General features: G+C 33.5%; 2 protein-coding genes and 1 long non-coding RNA gene across 3 annotated transcripts; 1 reads left to right on the forward strand and 2 right to left on the reverse strand.

Moving 5' to 3' along the window:
* Positions 1 to 6513: 6513 nt before the first annotated feature.
* LOC133037231 (uncharacterized) lies at positions 6514 to 7913 on the forward strand. Its single transcript, XR_009687353.1, has 2 exons — positions 6514 to 7533; positions 7659 to 7913. It is a non-coding gene; the product is annotated as an uncharacterized LOC133037231 (long non-coding RNA).
* Positions 7914 to 9758: 1845 nt separating this feature from the next.
* Positions 9759 to 19569, reverse strand: LOC133037230 (uncharacterized). The gene is made up of 14 exons (XM_061114132.1): positions 19368 to 19569; positions 19202 to 19285; positions 17719 to 17832; positions 16588 to 16664; positions 14841 to 14936; positions 13949 to 14716; positions 13731 to 13868; positions 12778 to 13607; positions 12603 to 12687; positions 12408 to 12503; positions 11452 to 11547; positions 11213 to 11365; positions 10891 to 11085; positions 9759 to 10786 (listed from the first exon to the last, which is right to left on the reverse strand). Exons 5-14 carry the CDS (start codon positions 14934 to 14936, stop codon positions 10466 to 10468), a joined length of 2778 nt encoding a protein of 925 aa, XP_060970115.1. The 5' UTR covers positions 16588 to 16664; positions 17719 to 17832; positions 19202 to 19285; positions 19368 to 19569; the 3' UTR covers positions 9759 to 10465.
* Positions 19570 to 20067: 498 nt separating this feature from the next.
* LOC115714145 (trihelix transcription factor DF1) lies at positions 20068 to 22661 on the reverse strand. The gene is made up of 2 exons (XM_030642711.2): positions 22071 to 22661; positions 20068 to 21722 (listed from the first exon to the last, which is right to left on the reverse strand). Exons 1-2 carry the CDS (start codon positions 22325 to 22327, stop codon positions 20444 to 20446), a joined length of 1536 nt encoding a protein of 511 aa, XP_030498571.1. The 5' UTR covers positions 22328 to 22661; the 3' UTR covers positions 20068 to 20443.
* Between the last annotated feature and the right edge of the window lie 625 nt (positions 22662 to 23286).

The raw sequence follows: 23286 nt of genomic DNA on the forward strand, positions 1-23286 counted from the left end.
GTACTATTTAAAATGTATAACTAATCCATGATATTAGTATTTTTTTATTAAACTTATGTAATCAGTAGTTTGAGTTAATATGTTGTAATGTATAATTAATATCATGGATCCCTATTATAATATTAATGTGTTATGTTGTTGGTTAAAAAAAATGTCATAAATTATTATTATTATTATTATTATTATTATTATTATTATTATTATTATTATTATTATTATTATTAGGTTAGTACGCTTCACCTAATGGATCATTAGTGTGTACGTGGTCTTATTTTTTTTTTTTTTGAAACAATGTGTGGTCTTATCAAGAGTACTATATATTCTCATTTTAGCTAATATAACCTATAACTTTATGTACTATATAACTTTTTGCTTTACTTTGAACACAATAAGAATAAAGTGACATGCATGAATTGAATAGCCTTTAAATGACATTAAAATATAAATAAAAAATAAAATAAAACCGGTCATATTCTTTGCAGAAACAAAATCACTTTATATAATTTATTGTTTTGGTAAACCCTTGGGTCTTGGACAAAGAATTAAATTCTTAACATGGGCATCCCTCTATCTCCTCTAATAAATTTGTCATACATAGCAAACATTGAGTCATGCATCACATACTTGTTTTTTTTTTTTTGAACATGCATCACATACTTTTAATACATAAGTAATATACTGACGTGAGGGAGTGAATATATACTATGAATAAGTAATATAGATATTATTAAATAAATATAGTATACATCTTAGAAAATATTAAATTATCTGATATAATATTACTTTAAACACAATAAGAAAATTAAAATATAAATAAAAAAAAAGAGGACGTTGGCTCTTAGTTGGAGACAATGTTATTATAAATATATCAATGTATTGGTCAAACTTTGAGCATTGGAAAAAGACTTGTCATTGAGCAAACAATGATAAGTGTTTAGTCTTATCCAATGGTACCATATTCTCATTTTAGCAAATATATCCTACAACTTTATGTATTATATATCTCTTTTTTTACTTTATACACAAATAAACAATAATATGCATGCAAAAATTGATTTCTTGGTTTGAAGGAAATGAAAATATATTACAAAATAAAAAAAAAAATAATGGTGACTATCATAAAATTGGAAAGTTTACCAAGCTACACCAAATACCATGGGTGTACTTCAAACCATTTATAAGAAATAATAATCATTAATATGAATAATGTAAATGCATGCAAAGAGATTTCTAAAAAAAAGAAAAAGAAAATAAATAAATGCAAAGCAATACATGACAAAACCCTCAACGCCTCAAACACAATAAGACTTGATAAAAAAAAAATTACTTTTACAATAATTTTTCTAGAAATTATATACTATCACAGCAAGAAATTTCAAAGTATACATATATATATATTCAATGACTAATTTGTAACCAATAAGTAAATTTAGTGCTTTGATTAGTAATATTAATAATTTAATAATTTTATTTGTCTTAAATTTATGAAAATGACAAAGGTGATTACTGTTTTAGAAATGAGCAAGCCACAATTTTTAGTGGGGGATATTTTTTTTTAATTGAAAGAATATTAGTGAAACATATATATTTTTATAGTGATAAAATAAAATTATTTGAAAATATGCTGAAAAAAAAAATATAGAGAAATAAGTAAAATTATTACGTGGTATAATATGAAAATTATAAAATTTATAGGAATAGAAATAAAAATATGTAAGGATATAAATAAACAAGTATAAATTTTATGTATAAAAGTTTAATTTATAGAAAATTGCGAGTCAGGTAAATGATTCCTAAAGTCCTTTTTTGTCGTTTCTAGTTAACTATAGTGAATCCAGTAATAGTCTTGTTGGGATGATCGGGATTTAACAACGGATCGCACGTGCCTTCCTAAAATGCCCCCAGTCATTATGGAAACGGACTTTCAATGACGATTGATACCTGATAGTGATGATTTGCAAGCAACGAGTAACTTTGACCAAGATCGGTTCTAGTCAACTATAGTGAATCCACTAGTAGTCACGCTGGGATGATCGGGGAATGCATAACAGATCGTACATGCCTTCCTAAAACGCCAGCAGTCGTTATGAAAACGGACTTTCAATGATGATTGATACCTGATAGTGATGATTTGCAAGCAACGAGTAACTTTGACCAAGATCGGTTCTAGTCAACTATAGTGAATCCACTAGTAGTCACGCTGGGATGATCGAGGAATGCATAACGGATTGTACATGCCTTCCTAAAATGCCCCCAGTCATTATGGAAACGGACTTTCAATGATGATTGATACCTGATAGTGATGATTTGCAAGCAACGAGTAACTTTGACCAAGATCGGTTCTAGTCAACTATAGTGAATCCACTAGTAGTCACGCTGGGATGATCAGGGAATGCATAACAGATCGTACATGCCTTCCTAAAACGCCAGCAGTCATTATGAAAACGGACTTTCAATGATGATTGATACCTAATAGTGATGATTTGCAACCAAGATCGTTTCCAGTTAAATATAGTGAATCCACTAATAGTCTTGCTGGGATGATCCGGGTTTAATAACGGATTGCATGTGCCTTCCTAAAACGCCCCTAGTCATTATGGAAATGGATTCAATGACGATTGATTCACTACTAGTGATGATTTGCAAGCAACGAGTAACTGTGACCAAGATCGGTTCTAGTCAACTATAGTGAATCCACTAGTAGTCACGCCGGGATGATTGAGGAATGCATAACGGATTGTACATGCCTTCCTAAAACGCCCCCAGTCATTATGGAAACAGACTTTCAATGACGATTGATTCACTACTAGTGATGATTTGCAAGCAACGAGTAACTTTGACCAAGATCGGTTCTAGTCAACTATAGTGAATCCACTAGTAGTCACGCCGGGATGATTGAGGAATGCATAACGGATTGTACATGCCTTCCTAAAACGCCCCCAGTCATTATGGAAACAGACTTTCAATGATGATTGATTCACTACTAGTGATGATTTGCAAGCAACGAGTAACTTTGACCAAGATCGGTTCTAGTCAACTATAGTGAATCCACTAGTAGTCACGCCGGGATGATTGAGGAATGCATAACGGATTGTACATGCCTTCCTAAAATGCCCCCAGTCATTATGGAAACAGACTTTCAATGACGATTGATTCACTACTAGTGATGATTTGCAAGCAACGAGTAACTTTGACCAAGATCGGTTCTAGTCAACTATAGTGAATCCACTAGTAGTCACGCCGGGATGATCGATGAATGCATAACGGATTGTACATGCCTTCCTAAAACGCCCCCAGTCATTATGGAAACAGACTTTCAATGATGATTGATTCACTACTAGTGATGATTTGCAAGCAACGAGTAACTTTGACCAAGATCGGTTCTAGTCAACTATAGTGAATCCACTAGTAGTCACGCCGGGATGATTGAGGAATGCATAACGGATTGTACATGCCTTCCTAAAACGCCAGCAGTCATTATGGAAACAGACTTTCAATGATGATTGATACCTGATAGTGATGATTTGCAAGCAACGAGTAACTTTGACCAAGATCGGTTCTAGTCAACTATAGTGAATCCACTAGTAGTCACGCTGGGATGATCGAGGAATGCATAACGGATTGTACATGCCTTCCTAAAACGCCAACAGTCATTATGGAAACGGACTTTCAATGATGATTGATACCTGATAGTGATGATTTGCAAGCAACGAGTAACTTTGACCAAGATCGGTTCTAGTCAACTATAGTGAATCCACTAGTAGTCACGCCGGGATGATTGAGGAATGCATAACGGATTGCACATGCCTTCCTAAAACGCCCCCAGTCATTATGGAAACAGACTTTCAATGACGATTGATTCACTACTAGTGATGATTTGCAAGCAACGATTAACTTTGACCAAGATCGGTTCTAGTCAACTACAGTGAATCCACTAGTAGTCACGCCAGGATGATTGAGGAATGCATAACGGATTGTACATGCCTTCCTAAAACGCCCCCAGTCATTATGGAAACAGACTTTCAATGATGATTGATTCACTACTAGTGATGATTTGCAAGCAACGAGTAACTTTGACCAAGATCGATTCTAGTCAACTATAGTGAATCCACTAGTAGTCACGCCGAGATGATTGAGGAATGCATAACGGATTGTACATGCCTTCCTAAAACGCCCCCAGTCATTATGGAAACAGACTTTCAATGACGATTGATTCACTACTAGTGATGATTTGCAAGCAACGAGTAACTTTGACCAAGATCGGTTCTAGTCAACTATAGTGAATCCACTAGTAGTCACGCCGGGATGATCGAGGAATGCATAACGGATTGTACATGCCTTCCTAAAACGCCCCCAGTCATTATGGAAACAGACTTTCAATGATGATTGATTCACTACTAGTGATGATTTGCAAGCAACGAGTAACTTTGACCAAGATCGGTTCTAGTCAACTATAGTGAATCCACTAGTAGTCACGCCGGGATGATTGTGGAATGCATAACGGATTGTACATGCCTTCCTAAAATGCCAGCAGTCATTATGGAAACAGACTTTCAATGATGATTGATACCTGATAGTGATGATTTGCAAGCAACGAGTAACTTTGACCAAGATCGGTTCTAGTCAACTATAGTGAATCCACTAGTAGTCACTTATTTGGGATGATCGAGGAATGCATAACGGATTGTACATGCCTTCCTAAAACGCCAACAGTCATTATGGAAACGGACTTTCAATGATGATTGATACCTGATAGTGATGATTTGCAAGCAACGAGTAACTTTGACCAAGATCGGTTCTAGTCAACTATAGTGAATCCACTAGTAGTCACGACGGGATGATTGAGGAATGCATAACGGATTGTACATGCCTTCCTAAAACGCCCCCAGTCATTATGGAAACAGACTTTCAATGATGATTGATTCACTACTAGTGATGATTTGCAAGCAACGAGTAACTTTGACCAAGATCGGTTCTAGTCAACTATAGTGAATCCACTAGTAGTCACGCCGGGATGATTGAGGAATGCATAACGGATTGTACATGCCTTCCTAAAACGCCCCCAGTCATTATGGAAACAGACTTTCAATGACGATTGATTCACTACTAGTGATGATTTGCAAGCAACGAGTAACTTTGACCAAGATCGGTTCTAGTCAACTATAGTGAATCCACTAGTAGTCACGCCGGATGATCGAGGAATGCATAACGGATTGTACATGCCTTCCTAAAACGCCCCCGTCATTATGGAAACAGACTTTCAATGATGATTGATTCACTACTAGTGATGATTTGCAAGCAACGAGTAACTTTGACCAAGATCGGTTCTAGTCAACTATAGTGAATCCACTAGTAGTCACGCCGGGATGATTGAGGAATGCATAACGGATTGTACATGCCTTCCTAAAATGCCAGCAGTCATTATGGAAACAGACTTTCAATGATGATTGATACCTGATAGTGTTGATTTGCAAGCAACGAGTAACTTTGACCAAGATCGGTTCTAGTCAACTATAGTGAATCCACTAGTAGTCACGCTGGGATGATCGAGGAATGCATAACGGATTGTACATGCCTTCCTAAAACGCCAACAGTCATTATGGAAACGGACTTTCAATGATGATTGATACCTGATAGTGATGATTTGCAAGCAACGAGTAACTTTGACCAAGATCGGTTCTAGTCAACTATAGTGAATCCACTAGTAGTCACGCCGGGATGATTGAGGAATGCATAACGGATTGTACATGCCTTCCTAAAACGCCCCCAGTCATTATGGAAACAGACTTTCAATGATGATTGATTCACTACTAGTGATGATTTGCAAGCAACGAGTGACTTTGAACAAGATCGGTTCTAGTCAACTATAGTGAATCCACTAGTAGTCACGCCGGGATGATTGAGGAATGCATAACGGATTGTACATGCCTTCCTAAAATGCCCCCAGTCATTATGGAAACAGACTTTCAATGATGATTGATTCACTACTAGTGATGATTTGCAAGCAACGAGTAACTTTGAAAGACATATGCTATACATTTATTTTTTAAAATTATTTATTTGAAAACCCAAAACTAACAACAATAAAAAATTAAAAAATTAATATTGGTTCAAACGAGTTAACCCGACCAAACTGAAAAAAATCATTGGGCGGGTTACACTTTTTTATTTTTTTTCCGTTGGGCGGGTTTCAATTAGATATTTGCAACCCGACAAATATATTGGGTTGGTAAAAATATACTATATCCCGACCAAACTGATCGATGTACACCCGTAGATATTAATATTTAGTCTAACATATGTCATTGAGCAACACAATGACAAGTGTGTAGTCTTATCAATGGTACTACATCCTTATTAATAATCAAATAAGCAAAATAATCTGCTAAATAAATAAAGACAAAACAAAAAAAGACAAAAGAGTTAGGTATATAATAATCATCCATCTCCATATATAGATATATATATATCTCACTACTCAATAAACAAAGATTACCATTTGCCAAACTTATCTCACCTCCTAACTTTAACTCAATCCTTATTTTTTCAATACCCTCTACTAGTTCACTATAACTTGCATACTTATTGCGAATGGAAAATCATGAAGCAATACCCTCTACAGGTTCACTTAATAAATCTTCTCATGAAAATAGCGATTCTGGATTCGTGCACCATTTGTCACTACCTCCATCTCCTTTACGCTATCTTAATCACATTGAGAAGAGGCTATGGGATGCCGAGCAAAAAATATTGCTAGCCGATGAACAGAAAAAGCTTTTGGTATCACAAGTTTCTTATTACAAAACAAAAATCTCAGATCTACAGCATGACTTAAGAATCCATCGACAAATATCTTCCAGGGATGCGAATGACGTTGGTAGACTAAAAAGGGCCTTGGCACATATGAAGCACGAAGCATGTACTCAATACAAAAGAAACCTTGAAATGATGATTGGTGGTGACAGTGGATCTGAAAAAACAGCAGGTCCCTAGTCAACTCTAATTTACTATGATGAGGTGTTACTGATGTTAAATTATGTAGTGTGAACAATGTTTGATTTAAGTAGTTACTACCATATTCATGTTTTGAATGTATTATTTTCGTATTTCTATGTCTAATGTATTTTGAGTTGTCATCTATTTTAATATACATTAACAACTATTTCTTAATATTTATTTGCCTTTGAAAAAAACCTTACAAATAATAATAAAAAAATTAAAAAGCATCTAGTTAACTGTATAAAATAATATACCACATAATGTCAAAAGGACACTTATATAATAATATATTTTTAAAACACATTTGGTATAGTGATATGTCTTATATAAATACCCCTAAATAGAGAATGCTTAGAATACCACTTACTATTATATTGCACTTGCATATAAAAACTCTTTAAGTTAACTATGTCTTCCTCTCTTGTGACTTCTATCAATACTCGTCCAAAGTGCCATTGTGGCACAGATTCGGTGTGCCGAACTTCAAGGAGTGAAGAGAACCCTGGTAGAAGATTTTGGGGGTGTGGAAACTATGTAAGTTTTCCTTACACTTATTTTTTTTAAAAAAAATATATATATATATATAAAATAGATTTTCTTGACAAGTTTTAGCTATGGGTTATCATCATGTTTTTGTTTTTCTAAATTTTTTATTTTAGGATCGAGATTCTTGTAAGGTATGTCATTTTTTCGAGTGGGTGGATCCAGATGTTCTGGTTGGAGCTAATGTAGTATTGCAGAGGTTGGAAAGAAAAATTGAGGACCAAAGTAAAGAGATCAAGTTACTTAAGAAATTTGTGTTATTCCTAATTTGTGTTGAACTAATAAAATTATTGTTGTATTGAAAATGTATAACTAATCCATGATATGAGTGTTTTTCTTATTAAACTTATGTAATCAGTAGTTTGAGTTAATATGTTGTAATGTATAATTAAGGATTGAGTATTCTTATTATAATATTAATGTGTTATGTTTTTGGTTACAAAAAAAAATGTCATAAATTATTATTATTATTATCCTTATTATTATTATATTTATTATAATTATTATTATATTAGTTTAGTATGTTTCACCTAATGGATCACTAGTGTGTGGTCTTATCAAGAGTACTATATATTCTCATTTTAGTTAATATAACCTACAACTTTATGTACTATATAATTTTTTGCTTTACTTTAAACACAATAAGAACAAAAGTGATGCATGCAAGAATTGAATAGCCTTTGAATGACATTAAAATATAAATAAAAAATAAACTAAAAATTTGTCATGCATAGTAAACATTGGGTCATGCATCACATACTTTTTATACATAATTAATATACTCACGTCAGTGAGTGAATATATATTATGAATAAGTAATATAGATATTATTAGACAAATATAGTCTATATCTTAGCAAATATTACATTATCTGATATAATATTACTTAAAAAAAAACTGAAATAAACTACAAATCTGACATAATATATGAGTTATGAGCTAGGGGGCCTATGAGTTATTACTATTTGGTGTACCCTGGTTAAGTTTATCATTGAGCAACACAATAATTAGTGTGTAGTCTTATCAATGGTACTATATCCTAATTTTAGCAAATATAACCTACAACTTTATGTACTATATATCATTTTGTTTTACTTTAAACACAACAAAAGCAAAGTGACGTGCATGTAAGAGTTAATTGCTTTACTTTGGGTTTTGATACCAAGACAATGACTAATGTATAATAGTCTTATCTAATGGTAAAAAAGTTTGAAAGAGATTAATATAAATAGGTGTATATTACTTTAAGAAAGCCACATTTCTCTTCATCCACTAGCTTGAATAGAACTCCTTCAACACACAAAAAAAAAATGGTGAGTGAAGCTTCATCCTCTAATGATACTTTCAATCCCATGCTTAAACAAAATAATAGTATTGATGATATTATTCTTAGAGAGGTATATACACCCAAAGTTCATTCCCGACTTCCTGAAGATGCCCTAAAGTATCTCAATGGTCTTGAGGTTAAGTATTTTGACAATGATTTAGAACTGTTGAGAAAATCAAGTGAGCTCCGAGAAGTTAAAGAAGAGATGGATACTTTGAGGAAAAAAATCATTGAGCTGGAAAGAAGAGCTATGGATACCGAAGCCAAATGTTGCAAAATTAATGAAGAATGGTTGCTAAAAGAGAAGGCTTGGGACATGGAACTTGCTGCACTGGATGTTAAGTTTATCACCCTCAAACGTGAAGCTGTGAGCCAATACACAAAGCGTTTGGAGATGCGACTTGATGAAGTATGTTCGAAGGGGAAGAAAAAAAGAACTTAAATTTGATAGTTATTTAGTTGTGATTTCTTTATATCTACTTGGCTTTTTTTCTTAATGGCTGTTATTTCAAAATATTAAACAAAGTTGGTTTTAGTTTTCTTGTAAAAGTTTATTTTATCTTTTTTAGTAATATTTATCATGAAGAGTTGAAAATACAATGAGTTAAACTTTTTCTTTTTAATTAATATAAATTTTTTTACTATGCATATTTATAATATAGTTTTTGAAAATGTGAATAAAAATAAATTATTACAAGCAAACAATTTTTGTATTGTTGCAAAATAGCAAGTTGTATTGTGTAAAAAATCTTAAGTTGAGGTAAGAACTAAACCCTAAATATTTATTTAAATAAGAAAAATTATTTCTAACTTATACAGATAATATTTAAGATCATAACTAAACATGCATATCATATATTGTAACACAATATTTGGTTACAATTGGTTAAAGTCTTGCATATACAAGACTCACAAGGTAGTTACATATACAAATTATATAATTGCTTAACAATGCATATTCTAAAAGGCATATCAAGGCATAAACATCTAATGCAAATAGTTCCATAATAAACATCTTAAGTTGAGGTAAGAATCACACAATAAATATTTATTTCAATAAGAGAAATTATTTCTAACTCATAAAGATAATATCTAAGATCATAACTAAACATGCATATCATATATTGTAACACAATATTTGGTTACATTTGGTTAATGTCTTGCATATACAAGACCCACAAGGTAGTTACATATACAAATTATATAATTGCTTAACAATGCATATTCTAAAAGGCATATCAAGGCATAAACATCTAATGCAAATAGTTCCATAATAAACATCTTAAGTTGAGGTAAGAATCACACAATAAATATTTATTTCAATAAGAAAAATTATTTCTAACTCATAAAGATAATATCTAAGATCATAACTAAACATGCATATCATATATTGTAACACAATATTTGGTTACATTTGGTTAATGTCTTGCATATACAAGACCCACAAGGTAGTTACATATACAAATTATATAATTGCTTAACAATGCATATTCAAAAAGGCATATCAAGGCATAAACATCTAATGCAAATAGTTCCATAATAAACATCTACAGACAAAATACTCAAGTATTCTTCCAATTAAAAAGTACTCAAATGCTACTCATTGTCTCCAACCAAGTCTCTCATAGTCAGATTACTGCCGCTGGACATTCTCTTCCTGGACTTAGTTGACGACGAAGGCACCATGTTTTTCGCTCGCGACTTCTTACTTTTAAACCTTGGATCAACAGGGGATTTCTCAGGAGACTTGATAACCAATTCCTTGTCAGTATGTACAGGAGTAGATGGGGGAACATCTAAGACATTGTTAACTGAATACATCTCAGCAACATCTGCCAAAACAGTAGCCCTACACTCATTTTTTGGATGCTGAATTAGATTCATCATGATATTAAACCTGTCTTGACTGGTTACATGCTGAAAGTTGGAAGACAAAACAAATATTAGTTAATTATTGCTTATCCACTATATGAAATTTTCAATTTAAGTCTAATTTCAATCAGTTGTACTTGAAAAAATACCTCAACATCAATTTCAGCAACATTGCCTCTATTGAAGAAATGTTCCATGAATTTCATTACATATACTCCACAATCTACCCCATTATCTTGCTGCGGCACTCGTCTTGCGTAATCTAGGGGAAGTGATGCAAAGTTAAATTTCTCTCCTAATTCCAGAGCCATATCCACTTGGAGAAGATCATCAAGTGTTCTTAACTGCAAGGTATAAGAGATGAAGATCTTTAAATTACTTAATAATTTCGTTATTCAACTTGGATTCTAGTTTTCATCTAAAAAAAACTTGGAACCTAGAATGTGAAATGAAACAATCGAAAGTAAGTACCATTTCAGAAGCAGCTCGTACACGGAAATCTTTCAGATCCTTCCCGCGTGGTGTTTTCAGGCTGTCCCAAATGAATGCCTTACTCGCCAACATGTCTATGTCACACATGAACCAGTGGGGAGTTTTAGTTTTGCATATGACCGGGACACACATCTGCATATGAAAGGGACAGAAATTTATTATTACCATAACATCATTATAATTAACTAAATGATTAAAAAAATCTGAAGGGTCATTACATGTTCAGTTTTTGCCAACTTGCCGTAAAATAGATCCCTCCAATTTTGTTGTCTTGCCCAAGTGCTAACAGAGCATGACAACCCAAGATTTTCATGCTATTTAAACAAAAATCATAACCATTATTATTGTTATGCAGATATCAAGTAATGGAATATTCAAGAGCTTAGAATGCAGAGTAGTGAAAACTCCGAGAAGAAGCAGATTTCTTTTGTTTTATTCTATATCAAAAGATAACATATTTTGGTAAAGAAATAATAAATAAAAAGCATTCCTTAAGTGTTTTAGACATAAATAAGTAAAGGGTATAAATAAAAACTAATGTAGAATTGTATAAACATAAATGATCAACAACACAAAACCCCCTTAGCTTAGTTTCATACTAGAGTTCTATTAAAACTTGGAACTAGGGTAAAAACTCAATGGAAACAGAAACAACAGGTCCAACCACCAACTCCACAGCCATGGTGCTCTTAGTTATCGATTTGCAGAAAGCTAATGAGCAATGAAAATATTGAGATTCAGAGAAACTACCAAAGTAAGAAAATAAGATTCTTATTGTTGAAATTTCAATGTAAAGGAGAAAATAACTGTCAGACATGTGCCTTGAATAGAATCTTACATATTGTTTTGTTTTCTGTGCATATGTATTGCTATGCTAAGTATGAAAAAGTACTGATAAAATAACATTATATATTGTATTTGTATGCATGGTCTTTTCTGAATTTGTGACACTACAATAAAGTCTTTCCTACCTTGTTTTTTTTTTTTTGAAAAAAATAAATAAATATGTATTCCTAAATTTGCATAGATGAAAGAGATTTTAGGCCTTTAAATAAGGAGTTGAAAGACTCGAGGTTTTGGCAACTTTCAGTGCATTGGGATTTATAAAACAAATCACACAGTTTGAATAGAAAATATAAATACACGTGCTCATATTAATACTAATGAGACTTACAGAGACCCGACAAGGCATAAACCAATATTTCGGTACTCCATCTGGGGCTGCTTCACGTTCTTTCAGCGTCAATAAGTGTGCGTAGCAACTAATAACCTGCACAAATCAACATGCCACTAAGCATAATCTCTTCGTAGTATTTTTTTTTTCTTCTAATAATGCTTAGAACAGATAAATATTAATGAAGACATTTACTGAATCAGTTATTTCCATTCCAGGCTTCAAGCACAGTAGTTGTTGCCGAAAAAGTTCAAGTTTTTGAAATTTCACAAAAGGGTACCTGCCAATGAGACAATGGAATTAGGTACAATATATGGTAATACTAATACACAGTCTTACTGAACTACCAATCTACTAATTAAAGACTTACCCTTTATCAAAATTTTTTCCGAAAACGAACATTGCCAGCTTAAATTCAATCTCGCTTGCTGGCTCCTTCAAGTGGAAAGTGTCCACATACAATTCCTTGCTTGAGTGGAATCTTTTTTCGGTCTTTTGATACGCGTTTGAAGCAAGGAGAACTTTGATGGCCGAGGTGCATTCACCTTCATGACCGATGTCTTCTACCATTGTCAAATCCACAGGGCCAACCTCATATTGATTGTTGGTAGGCGGGTTGTCAAACTCCAAATTTCTCGTGTTTTCATTTTCAAACTGATCCTCATTTGAAGTGCTCATCGAGCTAGTTTCTTTGTCGGCCTCCTCATCATCTCTCTCCCCGTCCTTATCACTAACTTCCATCATTTCTTTGTCGGCCTCCTCATCATTTCTCTCCCCGTCCTTATCAATAACTTCCATCAGTTCTTTCAGTAGAGATTGCCTCAACTCCATTAACACGGACTGCCTCAACTCTTTCATCACTGTTTGATGCAACTCGGCTGTCACAGATTTTCTCACCTCAGGTAATATAGCTTCACGAAGCTCTGGAATAAAAGATTCCTTAACCTCGTCAATGATACATTGCTTCATAGTGAAGAAGCCCTTTCCGATGTCCTTAGAGATGTCGGCTTTGAAAGAGTCAAATAATCTTAGTAGTTCTTGACAAGTAGTGTCTAACTTTTTATCCCTCTCCTTCATTTCATCTCTTAAGATGCAGTTGCAGCATGTAGAGGATGAGGTTCCTCCCTGGTTGGATAATGGAATGGAAGTGTCTTCTGTATGGCCATATGTCTTCCTGAACATAGGCGGGTGTAGAATAATCTGCCCCAAAATGAGAAAAATTTCAAGATCACTTTACAAAAAAAAAAGTAACAATTAACAAAATTGTATTGGCCTATTCCTAATAACAAGTAACTTTGAAGAGTTGTAAACCAAAAAATGTACCTTCCCATTCACAAATCCCCCACTCTTGGAGATGAACGAGGATATTCCTTTCACTCGGTCCTCATTCCAGTAAGCCATGGGAAGGCCGAGGCGAGGAGAAGTGTACAACTTCCTTTTTATATGGCTCCAATAATATATCTGCAAAAAAAAAAATTATTTGCAATTAAAACTACAGTGAAAGGGATGCATAATTAATTAAAAGATGGTTTAATCCTTACTTGAAGGTAAATAGTACAACCCGGGAGATAATGAACCTTGCCCTTATCTTTCGAATTATTGAGTCGTTTTTGATGTGCTTTCAGATTCTCGTGTAAGAACTTAAAGATGAACGAAGCCCAGTTCAACTTCTTTATTCGCCCAACATCTAAGAGTGCATTTATGTACTCCTTTCTTACGTACGTTCCAGATGTCGGAACCAAGAAGGATCCCAATGCTACCAACATAAAACGTGCAACGAACAAAACATCAGCTTCTTCAGAGTTGGTTATAAGCTCCACCAAGTCTGTGCACTTAATGGATTTTTCGAGGTTGCACACTTCATTTCGAACTTTGTTGTCAGTGTCAACATAATCTTCAAAGTTGATGTCCTCACCACCATCTTCGATTTTCATAATTTCCTTAAACGATTGAATAGTGAAAGGATAAATTACCCCATGTTGGACTAGTTCAAATTTTTCAAGATCCATATGGTTGTACAAGTACCATATGAGAGAACTACGCACTGACGGAATTTCAGGATTAAGGAGGGACCCGAAGCCTATATCTGAAATAACTTTCTTTTGTGCTTCGTTCAAACCGATCACAATTTCTCTTAATCGTTCTGGACTGCATCTACATTGGACCCTACAACGATCTTCGTCATTGTCACTCTCTACTATTGGCTCATTAATCTTTTCTTTTGCAGTGATCTTCCCTGCAATTATTGATGCTTTTTTTTCTAGTAGACGTTGCAGTGCACGTTCAAGTGAGTTGTTTATACTTTGTTCCTGCAATAATGTAAAAGATCAAATTATTTATACCTTTTACACATAGATCAAGTATATCTAGCAATACAATACAATAATAATAATTATGCGACATCACACATTTACGTATACATGTTAAATTTACCTCATTGGTAACTACTTTTTTCCCTTTGTCGGAGGCCTTTGTGCGCTTAGCAACTGACTTGTCATCTTCATCGACATTGCGCTTTCCCGATGACATCTACAACAAACATTTAAATCAATAAAACTAAATATCAACAAAGATTTCAAGCCCATCATTCTTATTGTTGTAGATCTGTATTGATTTATTATTCTGTTTAAGAAAATATGTTGGATTATTTATTTCTATTTGGGAGGAACCCTTTTCTTTATTTTTGGTTGAATTAAAACCATGTAATAAGATGCAAAAGTTATTTTCAAAAAAAAAAATGCAAATGTTAAGAAAATAAAGTCTCATTCAAGAACTCTAAAGTTTGGCTGAGTATCTCAAATTGGGCAATTGAGCATAACAACAAAGATATTAACTTTTGTTCACACCAAATAAAAAATTTTCCTAAGTATACACTCAAAACAGAATCTTTATATATATTTATGTAAAATTTTTGTTAAAGTGCTCAATAAAACCATCAATCTATTATCAACAGAGATTTCACTTTCCACTTATAGTTATATCCATATTCATTTATTTTTCTAACATTAAAACTTGATGGAGTTAAAGAGAATCCTCAACAGATGGAGAGATGCATTCTCAAAGAGAAGCCTCAAGAGATGGAGAGGGGCATTCTCAAAGAGAAGCCAAGAAGAAAAAAGTAAGTCCACCTTTCTATCTTTTGAGCTAAAAAAAATACTTACACCTAGTTAGTTTACTTCATATTGTGCATGATTTGATACCTTCAAGCTTCTTTGCATCATTTAGTTATGTTTGTTTTACTTCATGATGTAAAGCTAAGTGTATGCACAGCTGATTCATAAGCCACACGAAATTAGTGTTCATTAGCTCCTTTGTGCATAATGGAATTTCGGTTTAAGACTGTAACTAGACTAAACGAATGAGAGGAGTAGCTCAAATGGTCTGGATCTGGTTTTCTCCCACAAAGTCTGAGGTTCAAGCCATTTATAGGAACCTATATTGTTGGGTTAAGCATAGAGCCTAATTTCAAAAATTATGATAAGGATGTTTGTATATATTGGTAAGATTGTGATTGTGGAACTCTAGACTGTAATGTAGTATAGATTAGTTCAAATGTGTACTACTGAAAATAAAAGGCTTTAGACTAAAGTTTCATAACTATTTTTTGTGCAGAAGAAATGATGAGACAGAGAACACTCCTTTATCCAAGACTATTCTTTATTATCTGTTTCATAAACTCATAGGAGAGAGGAATCCTTCAAGAGCAGAATAAGCAATTATTAGTAGCAAAGGAAGAGTCCTTAGAGAAAAACAAAAGAGCTTCTTCTATTGTTGATCCAAAAGAAGCAAAGACTTTGGATGTATTTTGGTTTCTGAAGCCTTGCACACTATCCACCTATAGTGCTTAGAAAATTACCTTACATGATCATATATCATCATTTTACAATAACAAAAATCCATTCCTTTATTTATTTCTTAATAATTTTATCTACCCCTTTACTTTTTTTTTTCTTTCATTCATTCATTCATTATTCTTCTTGTTGTTGATAAAAATTGTAACTAAAAATTCATTATCTATGAATAAAAATGTATTCTTTTTTATTTTGGTTCTTAATTCTTATCTCCCCATTCCAACTGTGAGTTTGGTTGTTGTTTTCAACCATAAGGGGTCACAAAAATATGGCTAAGTAGTAGTGATGAAAACAGAACAATATGAAATAAATAAATAAAGAATTCCGACCTTATGGTTTAACGTTCCTTGGTCGCTTCTTGGGTCGGCGAGGAGGTTTGTCACAGAGGTGAAATCTTCTTCGCGAGCTTCTCCGGTGGCGAATATGTAGATAGCAAGACAATAGACCCTGATTTAAGTCTTAACAGAATGGCTGAGACTGATATCTGGAGTTACATCCAGAACCAGTCTCAAGATGATATGTACAGTGCTAACTTAGCTAATGAATTGGCCTTAACTGGTATATACTAGCAGCAATGAAGTAAAAGTCTAGCAAAACAAAGGTTGAATTAAATAAATACTTAGCACTTTTATGGTTTACACAGTTCATTGAAATTGAATGTTAAAACCAAACCCCATAGCAACTTGTGCTTCAAGAAGAAACTACTAATATAGCTACTTATATGCTAATTAGTATTTTGTTTTCCTCGAAGAATGCTATGTACTAAATCATGCCCTCCGAACTTTTCAAACCGTTAAAAATTCTTCCCAAACTATTAAACTTATTAGATTCATGAATGGAAAATTTAACTAACGCGATGCCTAACAAAGACATGATTTGGTCAATGTCAAAATTCAGGGATCCTAATTAGCCTTAAACAAAAAACCAGTTAGTAGTTTGTAAACACAAAAAGGTGTGACATTGGATTTTCAAGTTACACAAAAAGGTATTTGATTATGATTTTCCATTATCAGAAATCAAAAAAATCAAAAGTAGTAATCATTTAAGTATGAACTTTCTTTGAAAACTCAATACAAACAAACCAACTAACCCTCATCATAGAATAGATGAACTATGTGTGGTTACTTTCAACTTTCTCCAACTCTTCCATCCAAAGGATCAAACAGAATAAAGAAAAGTATTACTGAATCTGTAGCTAATCCACAAACCCTTTCTCAAAATTTAACATAAATAAATTCATATGAATAAATCACAAAGAAGACACAAATTTTCTCAATACGAAGTTTTATAAAAACCCAAAAAAGGGTTAATGATTTTGAAAGGAACGATTACAGAAAGTTATTAAATTTTTTCAAGAACTACAATTAAACGCTTATGCCAATTGGATTTAGACTAATTATTAAAAAATACAGAAAAAAAAAGAGTTATTAAGATTAAAGCAGTTAGAAATAGAATCAAACCTCGTAATCTTCTTTCATGGCGGAAACCCCAGCATTTATAACTCTCTCCTCCATTATTTGGACAAGATTTTCCTTTCAATGATGATTCAATTCTCTCAATGTGGTTTCCTTCTTCTGTACCAAAGAACCAGCATTTATTGCCAATGACAACTTTAAAGGCTCATATATATGGAAAATAGTTGATAGAATGAGTAGAAAGAGGGAATAGCAGAAGAGAAAAACAATGCACTAAAATGAAAACATCAAAATCCCCAAATGAGTTGGTTGGATGGGCTTTCACTTTTGACTTTTTAGACCCAAAACAATTCATTGGAAACCCAACCAACTTCAAAAGTACTTCTAGAACTTCAAAGGCTGAAAAGTGGCTTCTAAAAGCCCAGCCAACCAGACCTTATGTTCCTCAGTGGTTGCACTCCAAGTTCTAGTCCACTCACTCCATCAAGTTCTAATCCCTCAAATGTTTGCACTTCAATTCTTCTACCAATATTTACATTTCCCATAAAAATTTACAATGTGGCTTCATCCATTAAACACCATCAAAATTTAAAAATACCAATTAGGAAAGAGATAAATGATCTTCACTTCCTCTATCGTATTTGCATAAAAAACATCAGTACCAAGAAACACTATAGATATACATTTACTGTGCGAGAGAACAGATGTTTAAATCAAGTAACAAGTATTAGTACATCGCTAGATACATAATAACTTCTATCACTCTTCTATATGGGCACTAATAATTGTGCTAATTTTTTTGAATAATTATGAGGTATTGTAGAGATTTAGGAGACAGTGGGATTTTCATCCTAACTTTCTCAGTTCTTTTGTGAATATGGATATGTTTGCTATAGCCTTCCTATAAGTTTTATTGAGTTTGGTTTATTTTATATTGTTCTTTTATGAATCATCCACCCAAATCGAGATGGTGATTTGAGTAAAAGAGAATGAGTTGGCCGAGAGCAAAATGGATACTCCAAAATGAGAATTCTCAACCATGTTTTCCAAAACTAAGATTGTAACTTATGAAGTAAATTAGTGAAATAGCTGTTTCAAAGATGTGAATTCCAATAAGGTATATTTTGCAGCTTCAGCTATAAGTTCATCAAATGTATACAAAACAACAAGGTGGGATAGTGCAACTTTTCTTTTTCTTCTTCTTCTTTTTTTTTTTTAATTTGGGAAGGACGATTTGTCCTGCTCTTTACTTCACCACATCAATAAGTATACATACACATTTCCTATTTCCCAGATTGAAATAAATAAAACTAATATATATTTATATATTTATTTTCCCTCAATAATTATATATATGTTTGTTTGTGTGTTTATTAAAGTCTGATCTGAAAGCATTTTGAAAGTTTGGTTCTGATCTTGGTTGAGGATTAAAAGGAAGACACACAGAGAGAAATGGGAAGAACACCATGTTCTGATCCTCTATATATTAATGGAGAGGGAGAGAGAGAGAAGAAGAACATTGACTTACTTGTACAAGTAAGAAACGATTCCCAGAATTCTACATAGGACAAGGCAACATCTTCTTCGCGAGCTTCTCCGGTGGCGATACCCTCTGTGATGTAGCAAAGGAGTTTAAGAACCCTAAAAACAACTAATAAGAACAAGAAAAATGATAATAAAAGCAATAAAAATACCTTGGTGATGATCTTCAAACAATAAAAGAGAACTGAAAATTGATTTATGGCCTGTTTGGAACCTTCAAACAATCAAACAATGAAACAATGAAGGAGTTTTTTTAGCTGAAACTAAGCTGAAAATGTTTCTTCACTTTACTAAATGGGCGCGAAAATCAAGATTTTGGCAACTGGTTACAACCGGTTTTACTTCTCATTTTCAAGTCAAATACCCCTTTATTTATCAAATATAATATTATATAGAAATGATATATGAAGTGTGTAATATCAGCCTTTAGATCAAAATTAATATACAATCTAATGGCTATTAAAAGTGTACAGCACTAGTCACTCAAAAATCAGATGCGTGACAACAGACAACTTCTATATATATATATATATATATATATATACTGCAAAGCAATTTAAAGACGGACATAATTTACTTTAATATAAAACGTATATATATATGTCGCTTTCCAAAAACAAAAGTTATACATGTCTGTAAATAGTATTTGAATTTTTGTTTTATTTTCAGAAAAAGGTTGTTTAAAATTTAATTTGAATTAGTGTAGCAGATAATGCTAAGAATATAATATCTTATTGAAAATAATAAAAGAAAGAGAGAAAGAGAATGATGAATAACGAATAATTAATTATTGGTAAGGGGTAGCGACATAACGTCAATAAGCAATTGCATAAATAAATAAATAGAATAGTATAACATAATTACTACTTTTATAACAAAAAGAATTAATACAACTTTGATTGCAGCATAACATAACTACAACAGTTTTTATTGATTACAAACAAAAGCAAAACGACCACTTTCAACTTTTGAACACATCAAGACTTGGAGTATCGAAAGCTATTTTAACTACACAAAACACCAAGCCTCCTTATTCTTTCTCTCTCTAATGAACAAATAATTTGACCATCCATGTACACATGGTGATAGAAGGAGTCGTCGTCTATCACTATCTTCTGCAAAAACGTTCCCAGTACCAGAAAATCTTACTTTACAACCACAAGGGTAGTCCTACAACTGATGGTGAATCTTGACTCGTTAAAATAATTTTTGCCTACCAACTTCAACTCTAACCCATAATTTCCATGGAAGAAGGATTAGCTGTATCTTTATAACCATCTTTGTCTACTATTTCATTGTCTCCTTCATGATTTTGACTGAGATTCTCACTTTCACAATTCTCAGTAGCAGGTTCAGCAGGCTGTTGTTGCTGTTCCTGCCCACCCATCATGTGCATAAGGAGCTCCTCAGGTCTCATATCGTACCCAGTATTCTCCGGGTCATCGACTTTTTTAGTCTTCTTATTGTATAAAGCATCGAGTTGGTGGAAATAAGGACAAGTCTTTGAATCTTCAACCCTTCTCTTATTGCTGTCTTTCACCCTCTTGAAGTATTTGTTTATGTTTTCCCATTTCTCTTTACACCTCTTTGAACTCCGGTTGTAACCAAGCTTTCTCATGGCTGCCGAAATATCCTCCCATAGTGGTCCTTTAGGTCCATTATCTTGATACTGTGTATCGAGATTAGTTCTCAGCCTAATCAAAGCATCAACTTCATCTTTAGGCCACCGAGACGAACTAACCTGTACAAACTTCTTATTATTGTTGAACTTTTCTTGATTGTCCAAACATGTCTGTTCATCATTTCCACTATGATTCTTTTCCTGCTTATCCACATCTTTCTCCACACTCACAATTGGGTACTCAGGAAATTGAAATGGTTCAGTTTGTTCTGAAAACTTCTTCAAGAATGCAAGCACAGCAGCATCCTTTGCAGCTGCAATGGACCTTTCTTGAACCAGCAAATCGCTTTCTCTTTTAATTCTCTCCAATTCTTGCTTCTTCCACACCTCTTCCCTTGCTAACCGATCCTGCTCGCACTTCTCTAATGTTTCAATGAACTTCCTTTGTAGCTTCTCTTGACTATCTGTCACTTCCTTCATTAGCCTCTCAAAAAACTGAGTCAATCTCTTCTTCTCCTTACGCATACCTTTAGATTCTTCGCTCGAAGAAGAAATGTTAGAAGGCGAACTATCACCTAAATTTGAAGCTGGCTTATGAACAGAACATGGGATAGCATTGATAACAACATTACTAGGACTCGTTCTTGTTGTCCCCGCAGTTGTTTTAGATTCTCCTAATGAAGTGTTAACTTGGTCCCCGGAAGGAGGAAAAGGATGATCAAATGAGTGGTGATCTAAAGCCTCTAATTGCTCAAAAAACCGATAAGCCTTTCCATTGGATTTCCCAGACCTACCATCTCTAGTTCTTTTATGGTACTTATAGATGTTCTCAAACTTCTCCTTACATTTCTTGGCACTTCGATTGAATCCATGCTCACTCATTTTCCTACATAAGAAAAACCAAAAATCCCATCTTCTACTTCAACAATCTAAATTCAAAATTATCAATCAAAATAGCAATTTGGTTTCACTTTTATGAAACCCTTTTACATAAAATTAAGTTCAACCAATTTACTCGTCGGAAATTTTGTTTGAATGCAAGAAAAGCTCAAGTCCAAAAATTTCTTGTTCTGGTAATATAAAGTACACAAGTAAAGAAAACAATATCTTAACAAAAGTAGAAAAGAAAATCACATCACTATCTATACAACTTTCCCGAGAAAACAATAAAGAGAGAGAGAGAGAGAGAGAGAGAGAGAGAGAGCTCTAAAAAGCACAGAGAATAAAGAATTACCTGGAAACCTCTTCCCAAAGTGGAGCTTTGATGCTTGAGTCTCTAAACTTGGCATCCATATCAGACCTTATGTCTAACAAAGCCAAAGTCTCTTGGCGAGGCCACCGGTTACCTAACCAGTTCCGGTCACCATCTTCAGCTCCCACTCTCTCTTCCTCTCCTAGCCCAACTGGGGCCAGCTCACTTGAGCCACCAACCTCCCCATTTTCCGGGTTGGTGGCAGTTAGATTTTCCGGCAAAGTTGAATTTTCCAGCATAAGTGAAAACCCAAGTAAATTTACAGTCACGGGCAAGAGTAATTGGCTGGTAAAGAAGGTGAAAAAAGGAAATTGTGGGTTCTGTTTGCTAAGTGGAGAGAAGAAATGGGTAAAGGGTAAATCTTGATATTGTTTCCAAAGCGGTTGAGAACAAATTGGGTGGGTATTTTTGTGTGTAAATGACTTTTGTGACAAAAAGAGGCGGTGAATTAGGGTTTCTTTTTTATGCTAATAAAAATAAAATTAAAAGATTGGATCAAAAATAAATAAATAAATGAAATAAAAAGAAGGTGTGGTGTGGTGATCAGCTGGGACCTATACTTTTATCAAAAAAAAAAACTCGGACCTATACAGCTAGGTTTCACAAACATGGCAAGTTTTGATTGGGTATTGGCTAATTTACTTGCTTTGACTTTTTATTTTAGAGTGTATTATTTTTGGAGCCAAATGATGTTTGACCTTTGGTCAAGATTAGTAGGCTTCTGTAAAATTGATGGGAAATTAATTTTTTTTTATTTTTTTTTTCTGGAAATTGGTCAAGGTTGTATAAGTAAGATTAATTATCTGAATACCATCAAAACAAAAACAAAAAAGATTAAACACCTGAAGAATTTTGTTGAGGCTAAGGGTAAAACGGGAAAGTGAAAGTTGTGACTTGTATTGGATTGATTTTTTTTTTTCTTATTTGAAGGGTCGACAAGTGGTGGGAAATGAGAGATAATTTTTTTTTTGATAAAGAGGAAATGAACGATAATTGGTGGCAATGCAAGTTGTTTTTGTTGGCTACTAGTTTGAGTTAGCAAAAAAGGTAACATCCACTCACTTCTTTACACCTAGCCCACCTTATAGGATTTTTCTAGTTTGTATTTGTAATGGTGAGCTTTCCCACCGGCCTTGCCTACCTAATTTATTTATTTGGATTTTGAGTACTATTTTTTTTTTCAACTTTTTCTTGTGGA

This window comes from Cannabis sativa, chromosome 4 (assembly GCF_029168945.1).
Source record: "Cannabis sativa cultivar Pink pepper isolate KNU-18-1 chromosome 4, ASM2916894v1, whole genome shotgun sequence".
In the NCBI taxonomy this organism is placed as follows: Eukaryota; Viridiplantae; Streptophyta; class Magnoliopsida; order Rosales; family Cannabaceae; genus Cannabis; species Cannabis sativa.